The 22,932-nt window shown below is 44.0% G+C and overlaps 1 protein-coding gene across 4 annotated transcripts in view; it reads right to left on the bottom strand.

Moving 5' to 3' along the window:
• The window catches only part of SLC4A5 (solute carrier family 4 member 5), a 184,851-nt gene that overhangs the window by 11,189 nt on the left and 150,730 nt on the right, over positions 1 to 22,932 (bottom strand). For 2 of the 4 annotated variants that reach the window (XM_068274890.1, XM_068274894.1), the window contains 5 exons: positions 22,090 to 22,223; positions 19,202 to 19,473; positions 8,781 to 8,842; positions 7,600 to 7,800; positions 6,805 to 6,918 (listed from right to left, as the gene is read on the bottom strand). In XM_068274890.1, the coding sequence (XP_068130991.1) occupies positions 6,805 to 6,918; positions 7,600 to 7,800; positions 8,781 to 8,842; positions 19,202 to 19,473; positions 22,090 to 22,223 (783 nt within the window). Of the gene's footprint in view, positions 1 to 1,665; positions 1,780 to 6,804; positions 6,919 to 7,599; positions 7,801 to 8,780; positions 8,843 to 19,201; positions 19,474 to 22,089; positions 22,224 to 22,932 lie in introns of all 4 variants that reach the window. The other 2 variants (XM_068274893.1, XM_068274891.1) reach the window with 2 other exon arrangements.

Genomic DNA, 22,932 nt, shown 5'->3' on the forward strand with positions numbered 1-22,932 from the left:
GTAATCACGTGTTTTCTCAATGTTTTATCCTTACAAGGCAACAATACTGCTTTATTGAAAACCATATTAAAACTGTATATATATATAATTATTCATAGACTTGGAATATAACCAACTGATTAAAAACATTATTATAAGAGCAGGAAGGGAGCACTTTTGTTTTAGGCTTTGGACTGATCATCCCACGATGTTTTGGTGCTCACAGAATATTCTAATTATAAAATTAGAAGTATCATCACGTCTTCCTTGTTGATAAGCTAAGTGCAAACAAACCCCTTTATGTAAAATCCCATCCATATTGCTTAGCCAATACTTTTCCCCAATGTTAAAGTACCCCTGACCTGGCCTTGATATACGTTGAAATGATTTTATTACTGGTGCTGTGTGACTTTTTCACACACACAGCACCATCCTCCCCCCTCCAGCACCCCCCTGTGGCCCGTTCTAACAACAATTATGATTGGGGACGCTGTGTGCAGGGAAACACATAGGGAACTAAAGCGGCAGGTGCGGAGTTATGTACGCACAGAGGGGAGGAAGAACTGTCACTTCCTCCTCGATAATATCCGACATTCTGCCTCAGTCGAAGACTTTGACTGAACAGAACAGGTGTTAGAGGGGGCACAGGAGGGGGGAGGCTGGTGCTGTGTGCTAGTCGCAGCACCAGCAATAAGGCAATATTAAAACTTTAGGGGAGGGGGGAAGAGGGTAAGGGGTACTTTAACTCCATCCTACACCTAATCTTTACCTCCCCCTAGTGTTATCCCAATCCTGACACCTATTCCTAACTTCCCTCGATTCCTAACTAACCTCTCTTTAACATTAACCCAATTCCTGATGCCTAACACCAACCTACCCCTGTGATGTGAACTCCTTCTGGACACCTTATAACGCTAATATCTAAAACTATCCTCCATATTGTATCCCCTAACAGCAGTGTCGGACTGGGAGCGATGCCTAACCTTATCCATTAAACCTAACCAATTATTCAGCCCCAGCAATGAATCAAAGCACTACTGGGTGGATGAAAATTTCACAGCTCCCAAACCTACCGCGCCACTGTGAACTGCTTCATAAATTTACCGAGTGGTCTAATCTGTTGAACAGAACAAACACACTAAACAATGTATGGTCGGCTTTTTGTTGACAGTAGTGGTGTTTACAAGATATCCAAACTGTCTCCTATGAAAAGTAGAATAATATGGTGCAGATTTGTTGTTTACTAGTGATGGTCATGTCTAGCAGATGTCATGGAGAAGCATGTGATTTGTTTGATCAGCAGGTTTGCAAAACTCTGATTTGCCGTGATCCCATCCTGCTTTAGCAAATGATCCTGACTAGCAAATCAGAGACTTGCTTATCTATCACCTGACCAACTGATCACATGCTTTTCCACAAGTTCTCCTAGACATGACCATCACTAGTGCTTGCTTAAAGACTGCAGTGGCTGCTAAACCTGACCAGGTCCAAGATACTCTTTAAATAGTAAATATTCATATTCTCAACTATGTCTTCAAAATAAGTAATGTGCTTTAATTATATTCCATGAATTTGTAGTGTCTCTAATTCTTTTGTACGTCAAGCTGGAAATAATGTGGGCAGGAGCAGGGTGACCACAGCCATATGGACACAGGCTAGCATGCAAGTCTATTATTAGCTCTTTACCTTAAATTCAGTAGGCACTTGCAGTTTGGGAGTGTTTAATCCAGATAGCATGTCCAGACCAACAAAGATCAGAATGGACATGAAGATTGAGAAGTCACTAAAAAGCTTACGAAGCTTGAGAAAGCAGCATGAATGGAAAAGAAGAAAGAAGGACAGTAAAGAGTCATAAAGTTGTAGAAAACCTTCATGAAGAATTTCCATTGAAACATAATACTGTTCTTTAACACCCTTCTCTAATTTACTGTGATCAAGCATCTTTTAGTGTCGTCTAGCTTAATAAACAGGCTGAATTTGATGGATAGATGTGGTTTTCAGCTTAGATAACTATGTAAACTGTCTAGACCTCCAGAAAACCGTGATGCACTGCAGCTACCTCTACAAACAGGTAGCCAGGAAACATGTCCATATGCAGGATGAGTAACTCTTCTTTAAATTAAGCCTCATCTACACACAGGGCCGGTCCGCCCATGAGGCGGGGTGAAACAAATGCCTCAGGCGGCACTTCGGGGGGTCAGCACCTGCCTGAACGCACGCGTTCCAGCGTGCGTTCTACTGTCGTCACTTCCTGCAATGCCGCCCACTGTGTTGTAAGTGGACGGCATTGCAGGAAGTGATGACAGTGGACGACAGCTGTAACGCGGAAGAGGTGAGTCGTCCCTGCCCGCTGCCTCTTACCAGTCGCGGCTAAAAGCTGGAGGAGGAGCGCAGATAGGAGGACCCAGGTGAGGGAGGGGGGTCTGACCCACCTCCCCGCCGCTGTGCCCAATACTCCCTTCCTGCCCGCTACCCCCTCCAGCTCGGTGGCCCCCCACCCACGGCTTGGGGGGGGGGGCAATTTTTCCAAAGTTTGCCTCAGGCGGCAAAAAGTCTAGGGCCGGCCCTGTCTACACAGTACAATTTTCCGTCAGATCAGATCTATTAGACAGATCTATTAGATAATTTGCAACCGGTCCAATCGGATTGTGTTAGATTTTGCAATCGATTTTGGGTACTTAGCAAGACAAGACAAATAACATTTATATCGCGCTTTTCTCCTGGCGGACTCAAAGTGCCACAGCAGCAGCCACTAGAGCGCGCTCTATAAAATGTTTCGCAAAATTGATCTGAAACAATTTGGACATCTACACACGATGCAATTTCTTATTAGATCTATCTAATAGATCTGTCTATCTGATGGAAAATTGTACCATGTAGATGAGGCTTTAACCTCTTGAGGACCTCAGGTTTAGACCCCCCTAGTGACCAGGCAATGTTTTACAATTCAGTGCTCTTCAGCTTTAACAGCTTGCTGCAGAGCCGTACAACTTAGCACACAAATGAATTCTACTTCCTTTTCTTGCCACCAACAGAGGTTTCTGTTGGTGGCATCTGATTCCTGCTGCAACGTTACCTTTTTTTTTAAATTAATTTTAGTGTTATTATTTATTAAAAAATTTTATTTTTATTTTAATTTCCCTTCCCACCCTCCCCCGCCCCGAGAGCCAATCAGTGTGATCGGCTCTCATAGGTATTTCTTGTTACACAGCCTGTCAGCCGTCAGTGGCTGACAGGCTGGACACGGAGTTCCGCTCTGTGTCTTGGCAGGGAACGATCGCGCATGCGCACAAGCGTTCCCTGCTAATCTTCAGAACCATTAGGTGGTCCTGGGGGAGCCACTCTGCGGCTGCTGATCTGCGTTAGGCGGTCACAGAGTGGTTAAAAGACAATCCCCCACAAGAAAATGGACTAGTCCAAAGCCTTTCAGATTTCAACTACTTACTGTAGGTGACTGCAACATAGGAAAAAGTTATCTATAGTGTATTTAACTCTGGGAAAAATCTACATCTTAAAAAGAATCTGTACTCTAAAATTCTTACAATAAAAAGCATACCATTCTATTCATTATGTTCTCCTGGGCCCCTCTGTGCTGTTTCTGCCACTCCCTGCTGCAATCCTGGCTTGTAATTGCCAGTTTTAGGCAGTGTTTACAAACAAAAGACATAGCTGCTAACCAGAATGTGATAGGCTGAGAGCTGACTCACACAGAGCCTGGAGGGGGCATGGAGAGGGTGTGTATAGCTTCTTCCTATAACAGCAGACAGCACATTCCTGCCTGAGCCCGACAAAGCCATCAGAGGAAATAAGATTAGATTATATAACAGAGATAATACAGCCACTGTGCAACTAGGAAAGGCTGCAGTAAGCCAGACCACATTAGAACAGGTAAGGGAACTTATAGGATAGAAGAAATAAGGCTGAAAATTTTGTTACAGAGTCTCTTTAAGTGTATGTATTTAAAAATTTTACAATTATCTGTGATAGTTGTCCTTAAACCACGCTACGATCCGCCTAACGCCGATCGGTGCCTCCGATTAGCTCCCCCAGGACCGCCTAACGACAGAAGGCGTCAAGTCCTGGGGGAGGGGATTAGCGGAGATCGCACGTGCATCGCCACTTGAGTGACAGAGCAGAGTTCATAGTGGCAGACTGTAAAAAAATGAAACCGGCTTTTTTTTCTTTTTGTACCGCGCTGGGATCTACCACAGCACTGTACTGGGGACAGCCCTGTCACTTGGCTGTCCCCTAGATCGCCTCACTACACAGGTAGTGAGTGTGAGGGGGGGAGTTTAGGTTTAGGCACTAGGTAGGCAGTGTGTGCGGGGAGTTTGGGGTATTAATTAGGTAGTTTGTGCGGGGGGGGGGGGGGGGTAATTTAAGGTTTAGGCATCAGGGGAGGGTTCTGAGGGAGAGTAGGGTTAGGTTTGGCCATAGTAAAATATCGGTATTTAATATCAATATTTTACACTATTATAGTCAAATATTGGTATTTAATACCAACATTTTAATATCAGCTGTAACTGCGTGCCCAAATTTCCAGACGCCTTTAATTAACCTACACAGTAATAGCCCAATAAATACACACTTGCAACTTAGGTTTCTCAAAACGATGGTACAAGGTCATTTCAGGAAGCTTTCTAAATATGTACATGTGTTCCGCAACATCTGCTGACAGCTTAACAAGTGGGTAGACTGAAATGGAGCTGGGAAAAAAGGGCGCATGCCGCTAGTGGACAAAAAGGGCGCCGCCATTCACTCCCATAATAAATAGCGTTTAATGGGCGCCGAGTAGGAAAAAAGGGCGCCGGAGCTAAATAAAGTTTATAAACGGCGCCAGGAGCTAAATAAAGTTTACAAACGGCGCCCGGCGATGTTTAATGATTTATAACTGAACTTGTGGTGATTTACGTTTATAAAATGCACCCGTGCCGAATAACGTTTATGAAAATACTAAACATATTTATCTTATTTAAATAATTAAAACATTATTTAAAGTTTTATCCCTTACTGTTTGTAAAACATTATTATTCACAAAATAAAGCGATCAGTACGTAACGTAAATTGCAAAATATTTTTTGAATCCACAATTAGTAAAACATTATTATCCACATAATAAAGGGGGGTCTTAGGTTTAGGCACCAACAGGGGGGTCTTAGGTTTAGGCACCAACAGGGGGGTCTTAGGTTTAGGCACCAACAGGGGGGTCTTAGGTTTAGGCACCAACAGGGGGGTCTTAGGTTTAGGCACCAACAGGGGGGTCTTAGGTTTAGGCACCAACAGGGGGGTCTTAGGTTTAGGCACCAACAGGGGGGTCTTAGGTTTAGGCACCAACAGGGGGGTCTTAGGTTTAGCCACCAACAGGGGGGTCTTAGGTTTAGGCACCAACAGGGGGGTCTTAGGTTTAGGCACCAACAGGGGGGTCTTAGGTTTAGGCACCAATAGGGGGGTCTTAGGTTTAGGCACCAACAGGGGGGTCTAGGGGTTAGGGATAGGTACAGGTAGGGTTCTGTGTAAGAGTAGGCTTAGGTATAGTTTTAGTAAAATTTTAGTAATAATTACTAATGTATTACAACACTTATTACGAACGTAGTTATATTTATATCATCTTTATAAACAATATTTTCAGATTTTATTATAAGAACAAACCATAAATGACGGTTATTCACAATAATATACAATTATAACAATTAAACATATATTATTGGTTTTTTTATAAACGTAATTATAAGTTTAACTTTTGAAACAGGGAAGATTAACGTTTTCACAATTTCCGATTTCATAAACATTATTTAATGATTTATAATTTTGTTAAACATTATTTGTAAACGAAATATAGCACACTATATTTATAAACCCTATTAATGATTAATTATTATTTAGAGTTTACACCCCGCGCCCTTTTTGTCCAGGCGCCCTTTTTGTACGTACGCGACTGAAATACCTACTGCTATTATTATGTCCTACCCCAACTCTTCTTCCCTCTCCTCATAGAACAGAACATGCTGATTGCTAACCAATATTGTAAGTGTGTATGGGCCTTACATATATTTATTTCTCCTAAAGGCAAAATCACGCAAGCTAAATAGAAGCAGGAAATAGAGTTAGCATGAACAATTGTTTTGTGGAACAGAAATCTAAGGTGTGTACATAGCTGAAGCAGCTGTGCCATTAAACACAGCAAAAAACAGTTTTTTTTAGGATGGTACTTTTTTGTTAAAGGAACACAGGACAAAATATAGAAGATGCTTTTGCTGATTTATGGCACATGGTAGCTGTGAAAGGCCTACATCAGTGTTTCTCAGCACTATTATACTGTAGTATGTATCCCTTTATTAATGACTGTGTTGGGAAAGTACCCCCTATTATGAATAACACTATCTTTTGGGGCTTTTACATTTCTTACATTACTTGGTTCTATGAATTAACTGTAAAAACATATTCAAGTTTAAATATATTTTATTTATCATTTTTTGCCATCTTGAAACTTACTATAATTGTTTGACTATGACAAATTCAAGTCCTTCTGAGCCACACTAAAGTACCCCCTGGGGTACAAATACCATGTGTTGAGAGCCTAGGGTTGTAGATTGATAACACTGACATATACTCATGACAAATAGAGTGCCAAGAACAGAGGATAGACAGAAGATGTAATGGACAGGAGAAGGAGACAGAAGGGCCAACCCTAGACAGAAGATGGAAAGGACAGGAGGATACAGAAGGGCCAACCCTAGACAGAAGATGGAATGGACAGGAGGATACAGAAGGGCCAACCCTAGACAGAAGATGGAATGGACAGGAGAAGGATACAGAAGGGCCAACCTTTATTTTATTAGGAACATGCAATTTTGGGGTCTCCAGTTCAAAATACGCATCCACACCACAGAACAAAAGGATGGCGAACACTATGGCAAAATCAGCCACCAGGGTGCGCAGCTGGGGAAAGAACACAAGGAAGTGAGTTAAAACAAACATGGATTTTTGTAGCTCTACATTTTCACAGCACGCAATCACTGGAACATCAGAAGTAATTCTTTATCTGTGTGCATTAAGTCTGAATGTGTCATGTGACCTTCAGTGGTATCTGTAGTAGGTATGGTCAGAAATGCCATCTTCCAATTCCACGGAAATTCTGATTACTGAAAATGCAGATTACAGATTCCATGGATTTCCGATTTCTGAAATCCGATTACAGATCTCTGAGGAAAGGCTTTCTTTTTCATTATGTTAATAAACTTAGTTAATTATAATACTTCTGAGTATTGGACCAATCAGAGAATGCAGTGATTTACAACGGAAATCGGAAAACCACAGAATTTTAGGCCAATCAGAACACTTGAAAATACTCGGTAATATCAGAGTCTTCTGATGGGTCTAAAATTCAATTTCTGCAGAAAAATTCAGCATTCTATGATAGGTCCAATGTTTTAAAGTTCTTTCAGGAGGCTACAATTACCAAGTTGCGGTAAACCGGTATTTCCACAGAAAACCGATTTCCAAAATCTGATTTCTGCTGCGGTAAGCCCATTTCCGATCGGAAATATGGAAATTTCAATTCCGCGGAGTTCGGAACCTCATCCCAGATCTCTAATGGGCAGATTTTCTGAGTGTTCTTACCTTCGTAGGAAAGTATCGGCTGAACTTGAATTTCTTTAGTGTCAGTGTCATGGAATACGTCCCGAAGAAAAGGATGAAGGACATGAGGGCCAGGTCAGGTACATAATTACAAGAGTTTCCCAGTAGGCTGCCACCATATTTCAGACATTCCTTCATACTCAGCTGGCTCCAGTCCAAGGCTGTGTTATTCATGACATTGTACTTGGAATTCATGTGGGAGAGATAATAACCAAAATATTTTTAGAACAGCACTTCTTTATCTGAATGTATTCAGTATTTATATGCTACCTTTACAGTGCGTCTGATCCATAGTCCATAAGGCTAAAGCCTCTAAGTTCAGTAGAGATTAATAACATCCTGATTGTACAGTGATCGTACAGCCTCCTCTGTGGGTGACCAAGAAACACAATGGGCCCTCTCCTATTCCTACTGATCTTTGCCACTCAATTGATTCAACTGACATCACACTCCTTTGATGCTGCTCCTCCACTTCCTTCCAAATACCCAGAGAATTCAGCTCAAACTCAAAACCCGCATTTGCAATTTCTCCATAAGTTTTCAGCTATGTACATTTCTGCACTAATTTCTACATATACCAACCACACATGAAATTCTGCTATCCTCCACCATGGTCACCTCCCACTCACTTCCAGAACTTTTAACAAGCGTCACCTCCCATTTGGAACTCCCTTCCGTATCATGTCAACCTCTGAAAGTTGCAACTTTTAACTTCCCCCTCTTAAAACACACCTCTTCAGACAAGCATGCAATATGTCATAGCCCAGCTTCACACATATCTAAAACAGCACCTGTTTTCAAATGACTTGCTGTATCTTCCGCTACATTTTCTGCTACCATACCTACTGTTTCTACCTTACTCCACTAGACCGGGCAGGAGTCCTTACCCTAGTGTTTCTTGTCTCTAGTGTACTTGTTCCATAGAATCAACATGTTCCAGTACTGCTGGATGCATAGGTACTGTGCATTAACTGTGTATGTGCTTTTGTACTTGCACATTGTTGGGTTTTCAAATTTGACTGTAAATGCACTATACATAGCTATTTATGGCACCATTGTCTATGTTGTAATCTGTACAGGCCCATGGAAGATAATGATGCTATAAAAATAAGGAAGCAATAAGAACAATCCATATTGTGATGATTCTGCTGTAAATTACTTACCAAAGACATATTAGTGTTGTTTGGTGCAAACAGAGCTGAAGCATTGAATAAAGTTGTGTTCACTAGAATACAGAGAAAGAGAAAGGTTTGTTTATGCAGTTTATTTTTAAAACACATTAAAACTATGGATAAAAATATGTCCACTTTTAGATGATAAGTAGAAAACTTCAAAGAGAAAACTATGCTGACCACGTGACATGAGATGCATCCTAAGATTTCAGATGCTTCACAGTTGGTCATTTTGTAGGTCTATGCAGGACAGGCCTGAGAAACACATGGATATCAATAAAATATCCCTTCACAGAAGGCTCCTAGAATATCTCCTGTCCACATTCCCCAAACTTTTTTAGTCAAGGGCCAGGTCAACATACTTTTAGACTGCTGGAGGGCCGGTGTGTATATAAAATGATGTAGAAAAACATTACATTGAACCTAGGTAGTGTAAACAGTGCCTAAATCCCAATCCCCCACACGCAAAATAATCAGTTTTTAAAATAATGGTACATATTTTCAAAAAGTCCCCCCAAAACAACCCCCTTTCTCCAGTAATTGCAAGGACTGCAAATTAACCACCCACACACACGCGTGTGCACACACTGCTTTTATATAACCTCTAACCACCCAACCCCCCGCCCCCCCACTACCACCACCACCACTACACAGACAGTGAAGCATACCCAGATGACAACCTGCCATACAATTGGACAGCAGTGCCACCTAATAGGGAATTTGATTGGAATCCAGCGAATTACTTCTTGCTGGCTTCCATGTGGAAACAGGGTGCCAGCACTGCTGCCACATCTATAAGTAATACATTTTGTGTGTGGAGGGCCGGTAAAAAATCCTCAGAGGGCCGCATCCGGCCCGTGGGCCTTAGTTTGAGGACAACTGCTCTACAGGGTACCCGATACTCTTAAAAGTGTGAAAAACTGTTACTTTGCATTCTACACACTTTTTGCTCCACCACCCCACACTGGCTCCCATCCACCCCTCGTGCCTGGGGCCAAGACCCGCCTCCGCCGCCCCCCTCCACACGCACGACCTTCACCAGAGAACAGCTACTAGGGTGGGAACCACGTTGCCCCTCACCCCCTGAAGCCAAGCTCCTAATTAACCTGGTCTGGAACCACATCCGGCAAGTCTTGGATCCAGCACTGAGACAACATGCAGGCCGACGGCGGAGAGGATGTCGAGCAGGGGCCCGCTTGAGGCTGAGAAAGAAGGGCCTTCGGTCAGCCATCTCCTCAGTCCTCCTGGCAAATGTTTAATCCCTCTCCAACAAACTAGACTGACTGCGCCTCCTCTGTGACAGGAGAGACCTCGGCAGAACCACTCCAGCCCTCTGCTTCACAGAAACATGGTTACATGAGGACATCCCCGAGAACACCCTCCTTCTCCCAGACTACAGCCTCATCCGTGCAGACCGAGACCCGGTTCTCTCTGGGAAGAAAAGAGGGGGGGGGGCATCTGCTTCTACATTAGCTCCTCATGGTGCGCCACTCCCTCGGTACTTGACAGGAAGTGCTCCCCAGACCTGGAACTCCTACTAATTAACTGCAGGCCGCCATACTCACCACGCGAGTTCTCCTCTTATGTCCTTGCCGGAGTGTACATACCTCCTGATGCCAACGTCAAATCTGCCCTGCTGGACCTAAATGAGACCATCTCGCAGTGGGAGACATTCCTCCCGGACTCACTGTTCATCGTCGTTGGCGATTTCAACAAGGCCAACCTACGACAGGAGATGCCACGTTACTACCAGCATGTAGCCTGCCCTACCAGAGGCTCAAACACACTCGACCACTGCTACACAGCACTGAAGGAAGCATACAAGGCGGTCCCATGGGCAGCCCTCGGCTCCTCTGACCACTGCCTCATCCATCTTATTCCCACCTACAAGAGGCACCTAGAAACGGCTAAACCGACACTCAAGTCTATCAAAATGTGGTCAGATGAGGCCAAGCTGCAACTGCAAGCCTGTTTCGACTGCACTGACTGGAAGTCCCTAGAAGCGACAAACCTGGATGAATGGGCAGATAATGTCGCCTCATACATCAGTTTCTGTGAGGACTCCTGCGTACCAACAAAATCCTTCAAGGTGTACCCGAACAACAAGCCGTGGTTCACTAACAAGCTACGACAACTGCGGAGGCGCAAGGAATCGGCACATAAGTCTGGCAACCAGGAGGACTACAGAAGGGCGAGGAATGACCTCAACCGGGAACTGAGAGTTGCCAAAAAAGAATTACGCTGCAAAAATGGAACAAAACCTGAGATCTATGGACTCAAGGGCTGTATGGAAGGGGCTGAAGGCTGCCACTAACTATAAACCCTGACCCCAACATGCAGCACCTAGCCTGAAACTCGCCGAAGATCTGAGCAGATTCTACTGCAGGTTCGAGAACCAGGAAGCACAGAAGGGGCGTCTGGAATCACCCAACCCCTCTCCATGCCCTGCAGACAACAACCCGAGTCCACACCCCCTTTGGCGGTAAGCGAGGCCGACGTCCTGCGCCTTCTATCAACGCTAAACGTCAGGAAAGCCTCCGGCCCTGGCGGCGTATCTCCAGCCTGCTTGAAAACCGGCTGTCGGCAACTGGCCCCCATCCTCTCTGATATCTTCTCCAAGTCACTGAAGGAATGCAAGGTTCCCACTTGCTTCAAGAGGTCGACCATCATACCTGTCCCAAAAAAGCAGGGGTTCTCAGACCTTAACAACTTTAGGCCCGTGGCCCTGACGTCCGTCATTATGAAAACCCTGGAGTGGGCGGTCCTAGCCAACCTCAAGCTCTACACTTCGCCCCTCCTAGACCCCTACCAGTTCGCCTACAGGGCAAACAGGTCCACCGATGACGCAATTAATATCTGCATGGAGCTCATCAATGGCCATCTTGATAGGCCAAACGCGTATGCCAGGATACTACTCCTTGACTTCAGCTCGGCTTTTAACACCATCTGTCCACGCATACTACAGGAGGACCTTGCCGCACTTGGTGTTCACTCAAGCTTACGCCTTTGGATCACAGACTTTCTCACTAACAGGTCCCAAGTCGTCAGGCTGAGCGACATCTGCTCCAAAGCAGTGACAACAAACACAGGTGCCCCTCAGGGCTGTGTGCTGTCTCCACTACTGTTCTCCCTCTACACGAACAACTGCAGATCGGAGATGGACTCTGTCAAGGTCATCAAGTTCGCCGATGATACCACCGTTGTCGGCCTTGTCACTAAGAATAACGTCTGGGAGTACCGTCAGCAGGTGGAGAGAATCTGCAACTGGTGCAAGGAGTACAGGCTGGTGCTTAACACTGCTAAAACTGTCGAGCTAATCATTGACTTCAGGAGGTCGGCCCCCACCCCTCCCCCAATCTATATTGATGGCACTGAGGTAGATAGAGTGCCCTGTGCCCGTCTTCTGGGCACTACTATCTCCAGTGATCTCAGTTGGAAGCACAGCAAAGACTCTACTTCCTCCGACAGCTAAGGAAGGTCGGCATAACCCGAGAAATTCTGACCAGCTTCTACTCCGCCACCACTGAGTCAATCCTCTGCTCTTCCATCCTGGTCTGGTACGCTGGAGCCACCGCCAGTGACAAGCTCAAACTACAGAGGGTCTTTAGGGCGGCTGAGAGGATCATTGGTTGCCCCCTCCCCTCACTTGCACTACTGTACAACAAAAGACTGAAATCCAGGGCACTGAGGATCGCTAACGACCCCTCACACCCAGGCCACCGATACATCAGCTTGCTTCCACTAGGCTGGAGACTTCGAGCCATCCCCGCAAAGACTGTTAGACACAGGAACTCTTTTTTCCCATCGGGGGTCAGCTACTTAAACTCCCTCCACATACTTCCATCGGTGCAAGCCCTAACTAACGGTGGAACAAGCCGGGCCACGGCCGAACAGTCGACCGAACCACCCAGCCCACAAGATTAACCGTTGGTCATCTCAGGGTCAATTAACAGACTAGAATGTTATATAATGTAATGTAATGCAATCGATTGCTTCTGCTGTTGCTGACATCGATCCATTTCTCTATTATATGTCCCCTTTATATGTCTTTATCCCGAGCTATATGTATGTGCCAAAAATAATTCCGGGCATGACCCATCATGCTTGGCGAAATAAACGATTCTGATTCTGATGAAAAGCTTCCATCAAACAGCTAAGTGATCAGTTTTTGGGTGGACTAGATATTTATGTGCATTGAGTCTACAGAATTAGAGCCCAATGATACTTGTAGATGTTCAGAAAAGATGCCTGTAAGGTAGGAATACTGTAAATCCTTCAGATTTCTTCTTTCTACAAACCTTGCTATAATGCTGGGCATGCACTTTACAGATTGTAGTGGACCAAGTAAATGATCAATATCTTCCTGATCTCTATCGTTTTCTTGGTCTTCCACCTTTTATCATTGGATATGATATTTTTATACCTTATCAATAAAATGCCCTTTAAGCCACCAGCAAACAAGAAAATTCTCAGAATAATTTTGACAGTACTTTTTAGCTCTTCTTTAAAACGCGAAGCGCTAAAAAGTTATTTTAAACAGAAGATGAAAAATTATCTTCTAGGAGAAAAAGGGATTTGATTAAGGACCATTGGCCCGTATGCAATTAACTTTTTCTCCTTTGTTTTCTCATAGGAGATAATTTTTAAACCTCTCTTTAAAATACATTTTCAGCCACCTGGAAGCCCCTCCTCCCCTGTGTGCTCCCAACAATCATCATCAGATAAAAAATAAACATGCTGGGTCAACGATTGATCCATAAAATGACCAAACATTTCTCAATATGTCCTTATCCTTTAAAGGACCACTGTCACAAAAATCGAAAAATGTAAAATCTATGTAAAGTAAGAAGCATGTTTCTTCCTGAGTAATTAAGCCATAGATTACTTCTCTCCTATGTTGCTGTCACTTACAGTAGGTAGTAGAAATCTGATATTACTGACAGGGGCTAGTCCATCTCTCCATAGGGAATTCTCAGCATAGTCTTTATTTTTTATAAAGATACTCCCTGAAAAGGATTTATATAAAGATGCTGACCAGCCTCCCTGCTCGCTGCACACTTTTTTGGCAGTTGGACGGAACAACTGCCATTCACAAACTGCTTTTGAAAATAAAGAAAACCCTGAGAATACCCCATAAGGATATGTGCAAGTCCAAAACCTGTCGCTTCTGTCAGATTTCTACTACCTACTGTAAGTGACAGCAACATAGGAGAAAAGTCATTTATGGCTCTTTTTACTCTGGAAAAAACATACTTCTTATCTGAATAGGTTTACATACATTTTAAATTTTAAGATTTTCGCACAGTGGTCCTTTCATAGATCTTTGTTAGATTTAATGTAAATATCGAATCTAACATCTAATCTATTAAAATTGTCTAATAAAAGTGTATGACTACCATAAGTCACACAGCATACCACAAAAATGCATAGGGTTGTGAAACAAAGTACTTAGTTTATGTACAGTACATACTTACACAGATTAGAAGCAGCCAGAGAAATGTCATGCAGAAAATAAGGAGAGATGTGGCAGATATCAGTTACAATAGTTGTTCTTAATACGTTACACCAGGCCATAGTGACTAAATAATGTGTACATGTGTACATCCACTCTATTACTATTCCAGTCTGCAATTCTCATTTTAATGTAAAAGTCAAATGAGGATCACTATCATATCCTAATAATAAAACATACAGTAGAACGATATTGCACATTTTCCATCTAGTGTATGCAGCAGGTAATTACAGTACTAGAGATGGTCAATGAGAGGCTAATAATTCCAGTGTACATGCAAATTTAATGCAGATTGCATGCAGCTTGGAAATGGACCAATCAGGGGTTCTTGTTCTGTTTTGGACCGGTCCAGAGAATGCAATAGAACATTTTTTGATTAATTCTTGTTTGAGACACACACCCACGACAAGCATGCATCAAAGCATAAAACCTTGTTCAGATCTGGGATAAATGTTGGCTGAAATGATCTGTTGTGATCGCTTTGGGTGACTGTCTATTCTGATCAGTGAACACATGTGCTGAAGCTCATTCTGTCCTATGGTAAGCGGGACAGGAGCGTGAAAGTGCAGCTCATAGCACCTTAGCAGCAATAGAGGTCAGGTGATCTACTTAGGCTGAGCACTGATCAGGAGACCATTGATATCGGTTGACACCTGTACTCACAGTAGGCTTTCACCTGAAATGATCATAAATAACAATTTGGACCATGAAAATCTAGTGTGTAAGTCAGAACACCTGATGTGCATACTCTTTTTGGATCATCAAAGAGAACCCGAGGCGGGGTTCTTCCATCGCAATCCATATACAGAGGCTGCTTCTGTCTATAGAGCCCAGCTTCTGTTGCTAGTTAGTTCCCTCCAAAGCCTCCCCTGCGCGCCGTCAGACCCCATAAATCACAGCCGCGCTATGCGGCAGTGTTTACCTCACTACTGTCAGTCTCGGCCGCTCCTCCGCCTCCTCCTGAATCACTCCGGTCCCCGCCCGCGTCCCTTCCCTCCAATCAGCAGCGAGGGAAGGGACGTGGGCGGGGACCGGAGCGATTCAGGAGGCGGGGGAGCGGCGAGACTGACATTAGTGAGCTAAACACAGCCGGCTGCGACACACTGCGTGTCGCCAGCGCGGCTGTGTTTTATGAGGTCTGACAGCGCGCAGGGGGGCTTTGGGGGGGCTTAGGGGGGAAACTAACTAGCAACAGAGGCAGGGCTCTGTAGACAGACCCAGCCTCTGTATATGAATTGCGATGGAAGAACCCCGCCTCGGGTTCTCTTTAAATCAGTAATGTGTCAGAGGCAGAGAATCAGAATAACGGCTAGGCAAGTAGCATTCTCCAAAGGGAGTCACCAGTGATCATTACATTTTCCTCTCCCTTCAGAGTTCCTTTGAAGTAAGACATAACCATGTGCTACAGAATACCCAGTGACACTCAGAGGACCGGAAACCACCAACATCTATTAGAAGGTGAAAAAGGAACAGCAACAAAAAACTAGAAATGCTATGCTAAAATAACTGGCCTTTCCTTTATTAAAATGATACCTGGCCCCGTAGCAGAAATCCGAAGACGCCTTCGGGTCTCCTCTGAGGGCTTTGGAAATACTCAAGTCTCCAAATACTTCCAAAGACGAGCGACTTCGTACTGCATGAGTGCAAACTCCAGTGTGCGCAGTACAGAGCCTTTAATCTTTACAAGTAGTTGGAGAACTGAGTACTTCTGAAGCTTTCAGAGGAGACCTGAAGATGCAGCCAGTGGGAAATATGAATGGGGTACAGCGGGGTACTGAGGAGACCGAGAGAGGACAGAGAAAATATAGGATCCAGAGCCTTATATTTTCTTAGGTGAGCATGAAACTTTTCTTTTATGTAGGTGGCTACGGGTAGCCTTTAAGAAGGCAAACTAGAATTCCCAAGTGACCAATGAGATTTAGGGGTGTATTCACTAAATGTTGTTAAAATTGCCTAGTGCAGAGAGCCATACTGCAAGTTACTGGTTTTGACAAGTAGCACTGCGCTATTAGCGTGATCTGCATTGCCTAGGCTAGGCTTTTTCAACCAAGGTTTCCTGAAACCCCAGGGTTCCTTGTGCACTCTGCAGGGGTTCCCTGGCATTTTTCCCCATCGTGAGGGAAGTATAATAGAGCACATTATAATAGGGGGTACTGTAAAAAGAAGCACTAAATTGGGGGTCAGAATAATAATGGGCACATTAATAAAAAGCACTAGAATAATGAGCACAGTATAATGAGTGGCAGTGTAATAGGGGTTAGTGAAATAAACAGCCACACCTACTTGTAAAGCCCATGCCTCCTGCAAAATAAATGGAGGGGTTCCTCGAGATCAACAGATTACTTGCTGACGATACAAAACTTATTTTCATGGTTCCTCTAGGGTACAAAGGTTTGAGAAAGGCTGACCTAGGCTATCCTCTCAGCCAGTGAAGTTTTATTTGGGTAGCTCAAGCTGTAATCTCACAAAGCCGGGTTCTCGTCTCCTTCAGTGCCATATTTTGTACCTGTTATGTCTTTGAGGGCCCTTTCACACTATGGCATTGCAGTAAGCAATTTTACCGCAAGAGGCTGCTAAGTCACTGAAAGTCTATGGAGACTTCGTTACTTAAAGCGGTCTAACACCCAGCATTTCAACTTTGCTTTAAAAGATTGCTTACAGCTTAGAAACGATTATGCCAGATTTTTTTAAAGCAGAAATTCACTGAATAGGTTAACCACTTCGTCCACAGGTCAGTAGATATACGTCCTCTGGGACTTCATCTAAGCCACAGGTCAGTAGATATACGTCTTGTAGCAGAAGCAGTGCTGTGCAGGATTGGGCTTGCTCCTGTGCATATTTCTGGCACTATCTGATGCAGGACTAATTGGTGAATGGGAATATAAGTTTCCTAAGATAATGAGATTGATTTTTACTATTAAAGGTACTTTATTTTCTCATTTCATAGTGAAAAACACACTTTGTAGCACTATTTCAGAATCAAATATCTTCACCATAAATTGTGACCAGAACATAATCGAAGTTTTGTGATAAGCAGTAAGAATAGCCAAACAAAATTTGTGTTTTTTATCGACAGTAGCACTTTTTATTTTTAAATTGGAATTGGTAAAACTAAGAAATACATGTTTTTTCTATTTTTTTTCTTTGTTTTCCTATTAAAATTCCTAGAAAACAAAATTGTTTGAGGGAAAAAATGGCATACAATTAAAGCCTAGTTTGTCTTGAAAAAAACAATATATATTTCATTTCTGTGTCATTAGTAGGGATAAAGTTATTTCTGATTAAATAGGGACATAGCTAAACTGTCAAAACTGCTCTGGTCAAAAAGTTGAAAACAACGTCTGGATGCGAAGTGGTTAAATATGACATTTTAGTTTTGCATTTAGCTAGAAATCTGCATCCATGCTGAGGTTTAGGGCTCGTTTCCACTATCGCGAATCTGCATGCGTCCAACGCATGCAGATTCGCACATGTAATGCAAGTGAATGGACCTGTTTCCACTGTAGCGTTTGCGTGGTGCGTTTTTATGAGCGGTGAAAAAACGCACAAAAGAGCCAACGAATTCGCCTGCTAGTGGAATGCATGCGAATCGCCGCTAATGTATTTAATAGGGAAATCGCATGCGTTTTTTTACGCGTTATTTTACGCGATTACGCATGCGATTCCGCATAGGAACCAATGTAAATTAACACAGGCAGTGACATGGTTAAAAACGCACATAGCCTAACCTATGCGAAATCGCATGCGTAATCGCGTAAAATAACGCGTAAAAAAACGCACCTGCATGCGATTTCTTCTGCGGTGGAATCCAGGCGATTCCGCACTGCTACAGTGGAAACGAGCCCTGTGATACAAATGTATCTTTGTTTGGAATGCAGATAGACCTCTGAAAAGCCTGTCTGGGAAGCCCTCTGTGCTATCTCGGAGAGGTATTTGTTTATTTACATTGTAAATAGATACATTTGTATCTAAACCTCAGCAGAATTTGGATTTCTAGCTAAATGCAACACTAAAATGTCATGTTTGAGGGCCCGTTTCCACTCTCGCGGAAACGGCCGCGAATCCGCAGAGTTTCCCCGCAGGCAAATCGCGCGGGGAAACTCTGCCATAGAGGATAACGGCGCCGCCGGCCGAATCGCTTGCAGTAGCGATTCGGCCGGAAACCCCCACAGAATTCGCGGCGGAGGCTGCGATTCCCATAGCCGTGCATGGCACGGCTGATGGGAATCGCCTGCGATCCCGCCCACCCGCTCAGTGCCGGCGTGCGTCTACGAGACGCACGCCGCACTAGTGGAAACGAGCCCTAACCCATTCAGTGAATTTCTGCTAAAAAAAAAATCTGGCATAATAGTTTCTAAGCTGTAAGCAATCTTTTAAAGCAAAGTTGAAATGCTGGGTGTTAGACCACTTTAATGCAATGTGTTGTGATGGAAGTAGTTAAATCGCCACATTACCCACCGCAAAGTCATCCGTGCGTTACAGCATGATCCGTGCCTACTGCACAGATTATGCAGCAAGGCAAGTCTATGGTGAGGCAGTAAGTGTAAACGAAGCATGGTGCGACATAGTCCACATGCATGGAACGACGGGAATCCTGGTGGCATACTTCCTGTTCAGCAGCGAGTATGTCATTGAGCGAGGGATAGGCCTATGCATATCACCCTGACGGCGCTGTCTGACGCAGACTAATATGAAAGGGGCTTTGGTTCGGTGCGACTCTCCTGAGGCGGCCTCTCCCGCTGCCGGAGAATTGCGACGCACAGGTGTGAAACCGGTCCAAACGTTTATACTAATTTGAACCATGTTCTATTATCATATAATATGCCAGTGCTTTATAAATAAAATAACAATAATAATAATATATTAATGGCATTAAATGAAGATTAATGTGTCCACTGACCTGGGTCGGGTGCCACACATTCACATCGGTAAGTTGTGACATAATCAGGCTTGAAATCAGAATTGATGGGGTAATACTTGAATGCTCCAATCATCTTCTTAATAGCATCATAAATGAAGATGAAGCTGATGAGTGTGGAGAATCCCTCCTCAGTGAAACGTGTGATGTACTTAATAATGAAGCTGGCGTCGGTGGCCACCAGAATAAGGCACTGCAGGGCTGAATGGAGGCCAATCCACAGGCGGAACTCCATGTAGTCTATGTAGTTGTTCCTGCAAGAAAGTTTTCAAATAAGATGGCTTAGTTCATGTTGTCAATCACAAACACAATTGCAAGCACTGAGTGCTTTTGTGAGCGCTTTTGCTGTATTTTTATTGTGATTTTTGTAAGTGCTTTTGTTTTGGGATTTGAGCTTTTCTGTTTGCAGACAATCCGGAAGTGAACTCTTTGACCTGTAACTGAATATCTTTAAAGTAATTTATAATAAAAGAGCTCGCAAAATCGCTTTCGCGATTTTCATAAACCTTCCATTGAAGCGCAAACGCTTAGAAAATGGTGCAGGACCCACATTTGCGACTGGATAAAAAGCTCGACGCTTAAGTGACAACACTCACATTGGAATTCATTACACAAGCATTAAAGAGCTTTTAAAAAACGCTAGCGCTAAAAAAAAAGCTCAAAGCGCTTGTAGTGTGAACAAGCCCAAAGGATGTTTTTATTTTTCATGGTAGATTAAGTTATTAAAATAAATATTATCCTAAAAATGGAAAATTATTTTCCCTGAAGCCCCTTTAGTAGAACTTAAATTACTAAAAAATAAGTTCTATAGGATTCTTTGTAACTTAGATGGAGCAAGTCATTGTACTTATCTTTTTTACTCTCAGGCTAGTTACACACCAGGACGTTGCGTTTAGGGGACGTTATAGGGCACATAACGTGCCCCTAACGCAACGCCTGGTGCTCTCTGGTGTGGACGTCGGAGTGAGCCGCGTTGTGCAGCTCACTCTGGCGTCCGTGATGCCGTGACGCGTACTCTTGGACGCATGCGGCATCACGTGGTCCCGCCCGGCCAATCGCCGCACAGAGCGGCCGCTCCAGGAAGTAAACACTGCACGTCACTGAGTGCAGTGAATATTAATTAGCCATGTGCCCGGCGGCTCTCCCCTCATCCCCAACATGACTGAGCATGTGCAAACAGTCTAACGCGGCTTAGCCGCCTAGAACGCACAGCATGCAGCACTTTGCTACGTTACAATGTAACGCAACGTGGGCAGTGTGAACAGCCCACTTGTGTAACATTGCTGTGCGTTGGGGGAGCGTTACAGGCTGCACTAACGTGCGCCTGTAACGTCCCTGTGTGCAAGAAGCCTTAAAGGGAAACTGGAGGGAGAGGGATATGGAGGCTGCATTATTTATTTCCTCTTAAAGGGCAACTGAAGTGATAGAGAGGTGGAGGCTGCCATATTTATTTCCTTGTAAGAAATACCAGTTGCCTGGCTATACTGCTGATCTTCTGCCTCTAATACATTTAGGCATAGACCCTGAACAAGCATGCAGCAGATTAGGGGCTTGATTCACAAAAGAGTGCTAACTGTTAGCATGGCCGTTTTTGTGCGAAAATTCGCGTTTGCGCCGAAAACATTTAATTGTGCGCGAAAATTCATGCGAAAACGGCCATGCTAACACTCTTTTGTGAATCAAGCCCTAGGTGTTTCTGACATTATTGTCAGATCTGCCAAGATTAGCTGCATGCTTGTCTCTGGTGTCATTCAGACACTATTGTAGCCAAGGAGATCAGCAGGACAGCCAGGCAACTGGTATTGTTTAAAAGGAGATAATATGGCAGCCACCATATAACTCTCACTTTTCCCTTTAAGGAATACAGTTGCCGGGCTGTCCTGCAGATCCTCTGCCTTTAATACTTTTAGCCACAGACCCCGAACAAGCATGCAGCAGATCAGGTATTTCTGACATTATTGTCAGATCTGACAAGATTAGCTACATGCTTGTTTCTCATGTGAGTCAGACACCACTGCAGCCAAATAGATCAGAAGGGCTGCATCTTTTTACATCCTTGTCATCGTTTTAAAGCCTCCAGAAGTTGAAGGATTATCAGGAATACAGTTTAGTGGGCTTATGCCTAGTACACACCATGCAATTTCCGTTCAGATTGACGGTCGCACCTATAATTTCTGACAGGTCTGATCTGATTTCCGATTTTTTCTGACTTTTTTCTGGTTTTCTGACCGATTTTCTATAGAAGTGATTAAAAAAAATCGATTAAAAAAATTATCTGAAATCAGATTGGTCCTGCTGGAAATAATCGATTTGACCGTCGATCTGACTGGAAATTGCATGGTGTGTACCAGGCATAAGTTAGGTGTGTGATAGTTTAACCCTCCTGGCGGTAACCCCGAACGTAGTTCGGGGTAAGCCGCGCAGGAGGATTTCTCACGCCCTCCTGGGCCGATTTGCATAATTTTTGCTACACGCAGCTAGCACTTTGCTAGCTGTATGTGCACACCGATCGCCGCCGCTCCATGCCGATTCGCCGCTACCCGCCGCCCCCCAGACCCCTTGCGCAGCCTGGCCTATCAGCGCCAGGCAGCGCTGAGGAGTGGATCGGGACTCCTGATGACGTCACGACGTCGATAACGTAGATTACGTAGATGACGTCATCCGGGAAAAGCCCTCCAGAAATCCCGTTCTTTGAACGGGATTTCCTGATTGCAGATCGCCGGAGGCGATCGGAGCGGGTGGGGGGATGCCGCTGCACAGCGGCTATCATGTAGCGAGCCCTAGGCTCTCTACATGATTTAAAAAATAAAAAAAAACTGCTACGCTGCCCTCTGGTGGTTTTTAATAGACCGCCAGGAGGGTTAACTTACTTGCTGAAATCAAACAAGAGCTTTTCGAAGACGAGAATAGGACCAGTGCTGCTCAAGATGATAAGAGGTTGTCCAGCAAAGAGACAGAAGATAGATCCTGTCATTGCTGTACCAAGGAAACTCTCCATCACTCCCTGAAAGGACAAAATACAGCAGCCGGTTAACCAAATAAATAACCAACAGGAATTCCACCACAATTGTATTCCCCTTGCAAAACAGAATACCATCACACAAAAGAAACACAAATTAAAAGGAATGTGGGAGCTGTTTTCTTTCTGTTTGGCTGGCTACAGATTGCCCGGCAAGCTCATGGTGGGTATAAGGGACTACAAAAGACTCAAAAGCCCTCTTACTAAAATGCTATGCAAAACAGAAGTTGCCTGTGAGATTCAAACTAGTGAAGCAAAAGTATTATAGCCAGCCAAATAGAAGTTTGCCTTCTTAAAGGGAAAACCCAAGCTGGAAAAACAAAACAAAATCCACTTACCTGGGGCTTCCTCCAGCCCCTGGCTGCCGTCCTGTGCCCTCACCGCAGCTCAAGTGGCTCCTGGTGTCCCGCGCTGCAGAAGCCGACTTCGCTCAGTCGGGGATTTTATCAGGGCTGATAACAAGCAAGCTGAACAGTGAAGAATGAAATGGAGAGCAGGGTAGGTGTTTTCTCTAATGTTCCCACTGATATATATAAGGTAAAATACATGAGGGTGTTTCCTCTCTGGTTCACGTTAATTGAAAATATTCTATTATAGACAAATCTCATTTCTACCACAAGATGGCGCCAAACCTCTATAAAATATATATAAAAAAGACTATGAACCATTGCCCAACATAAGTCAAATAAATAAA

Source organism: Hyperolius riggenbachi, chromosome 3, assembly GCF_040937935.1.
Source record: "Hyperolius riggenbachi isolate aHypRig1 chromosome 3, aHypRig1.pri, whole genome shotgun sequence".
In the NCBI taxonomy this organism is placed as follows: Eukaryota; Metazoa; Chordata; class Amphibia; order Anura; family Hyperoliidae; genus Hyperolius; species Hyperolius riggenbachi.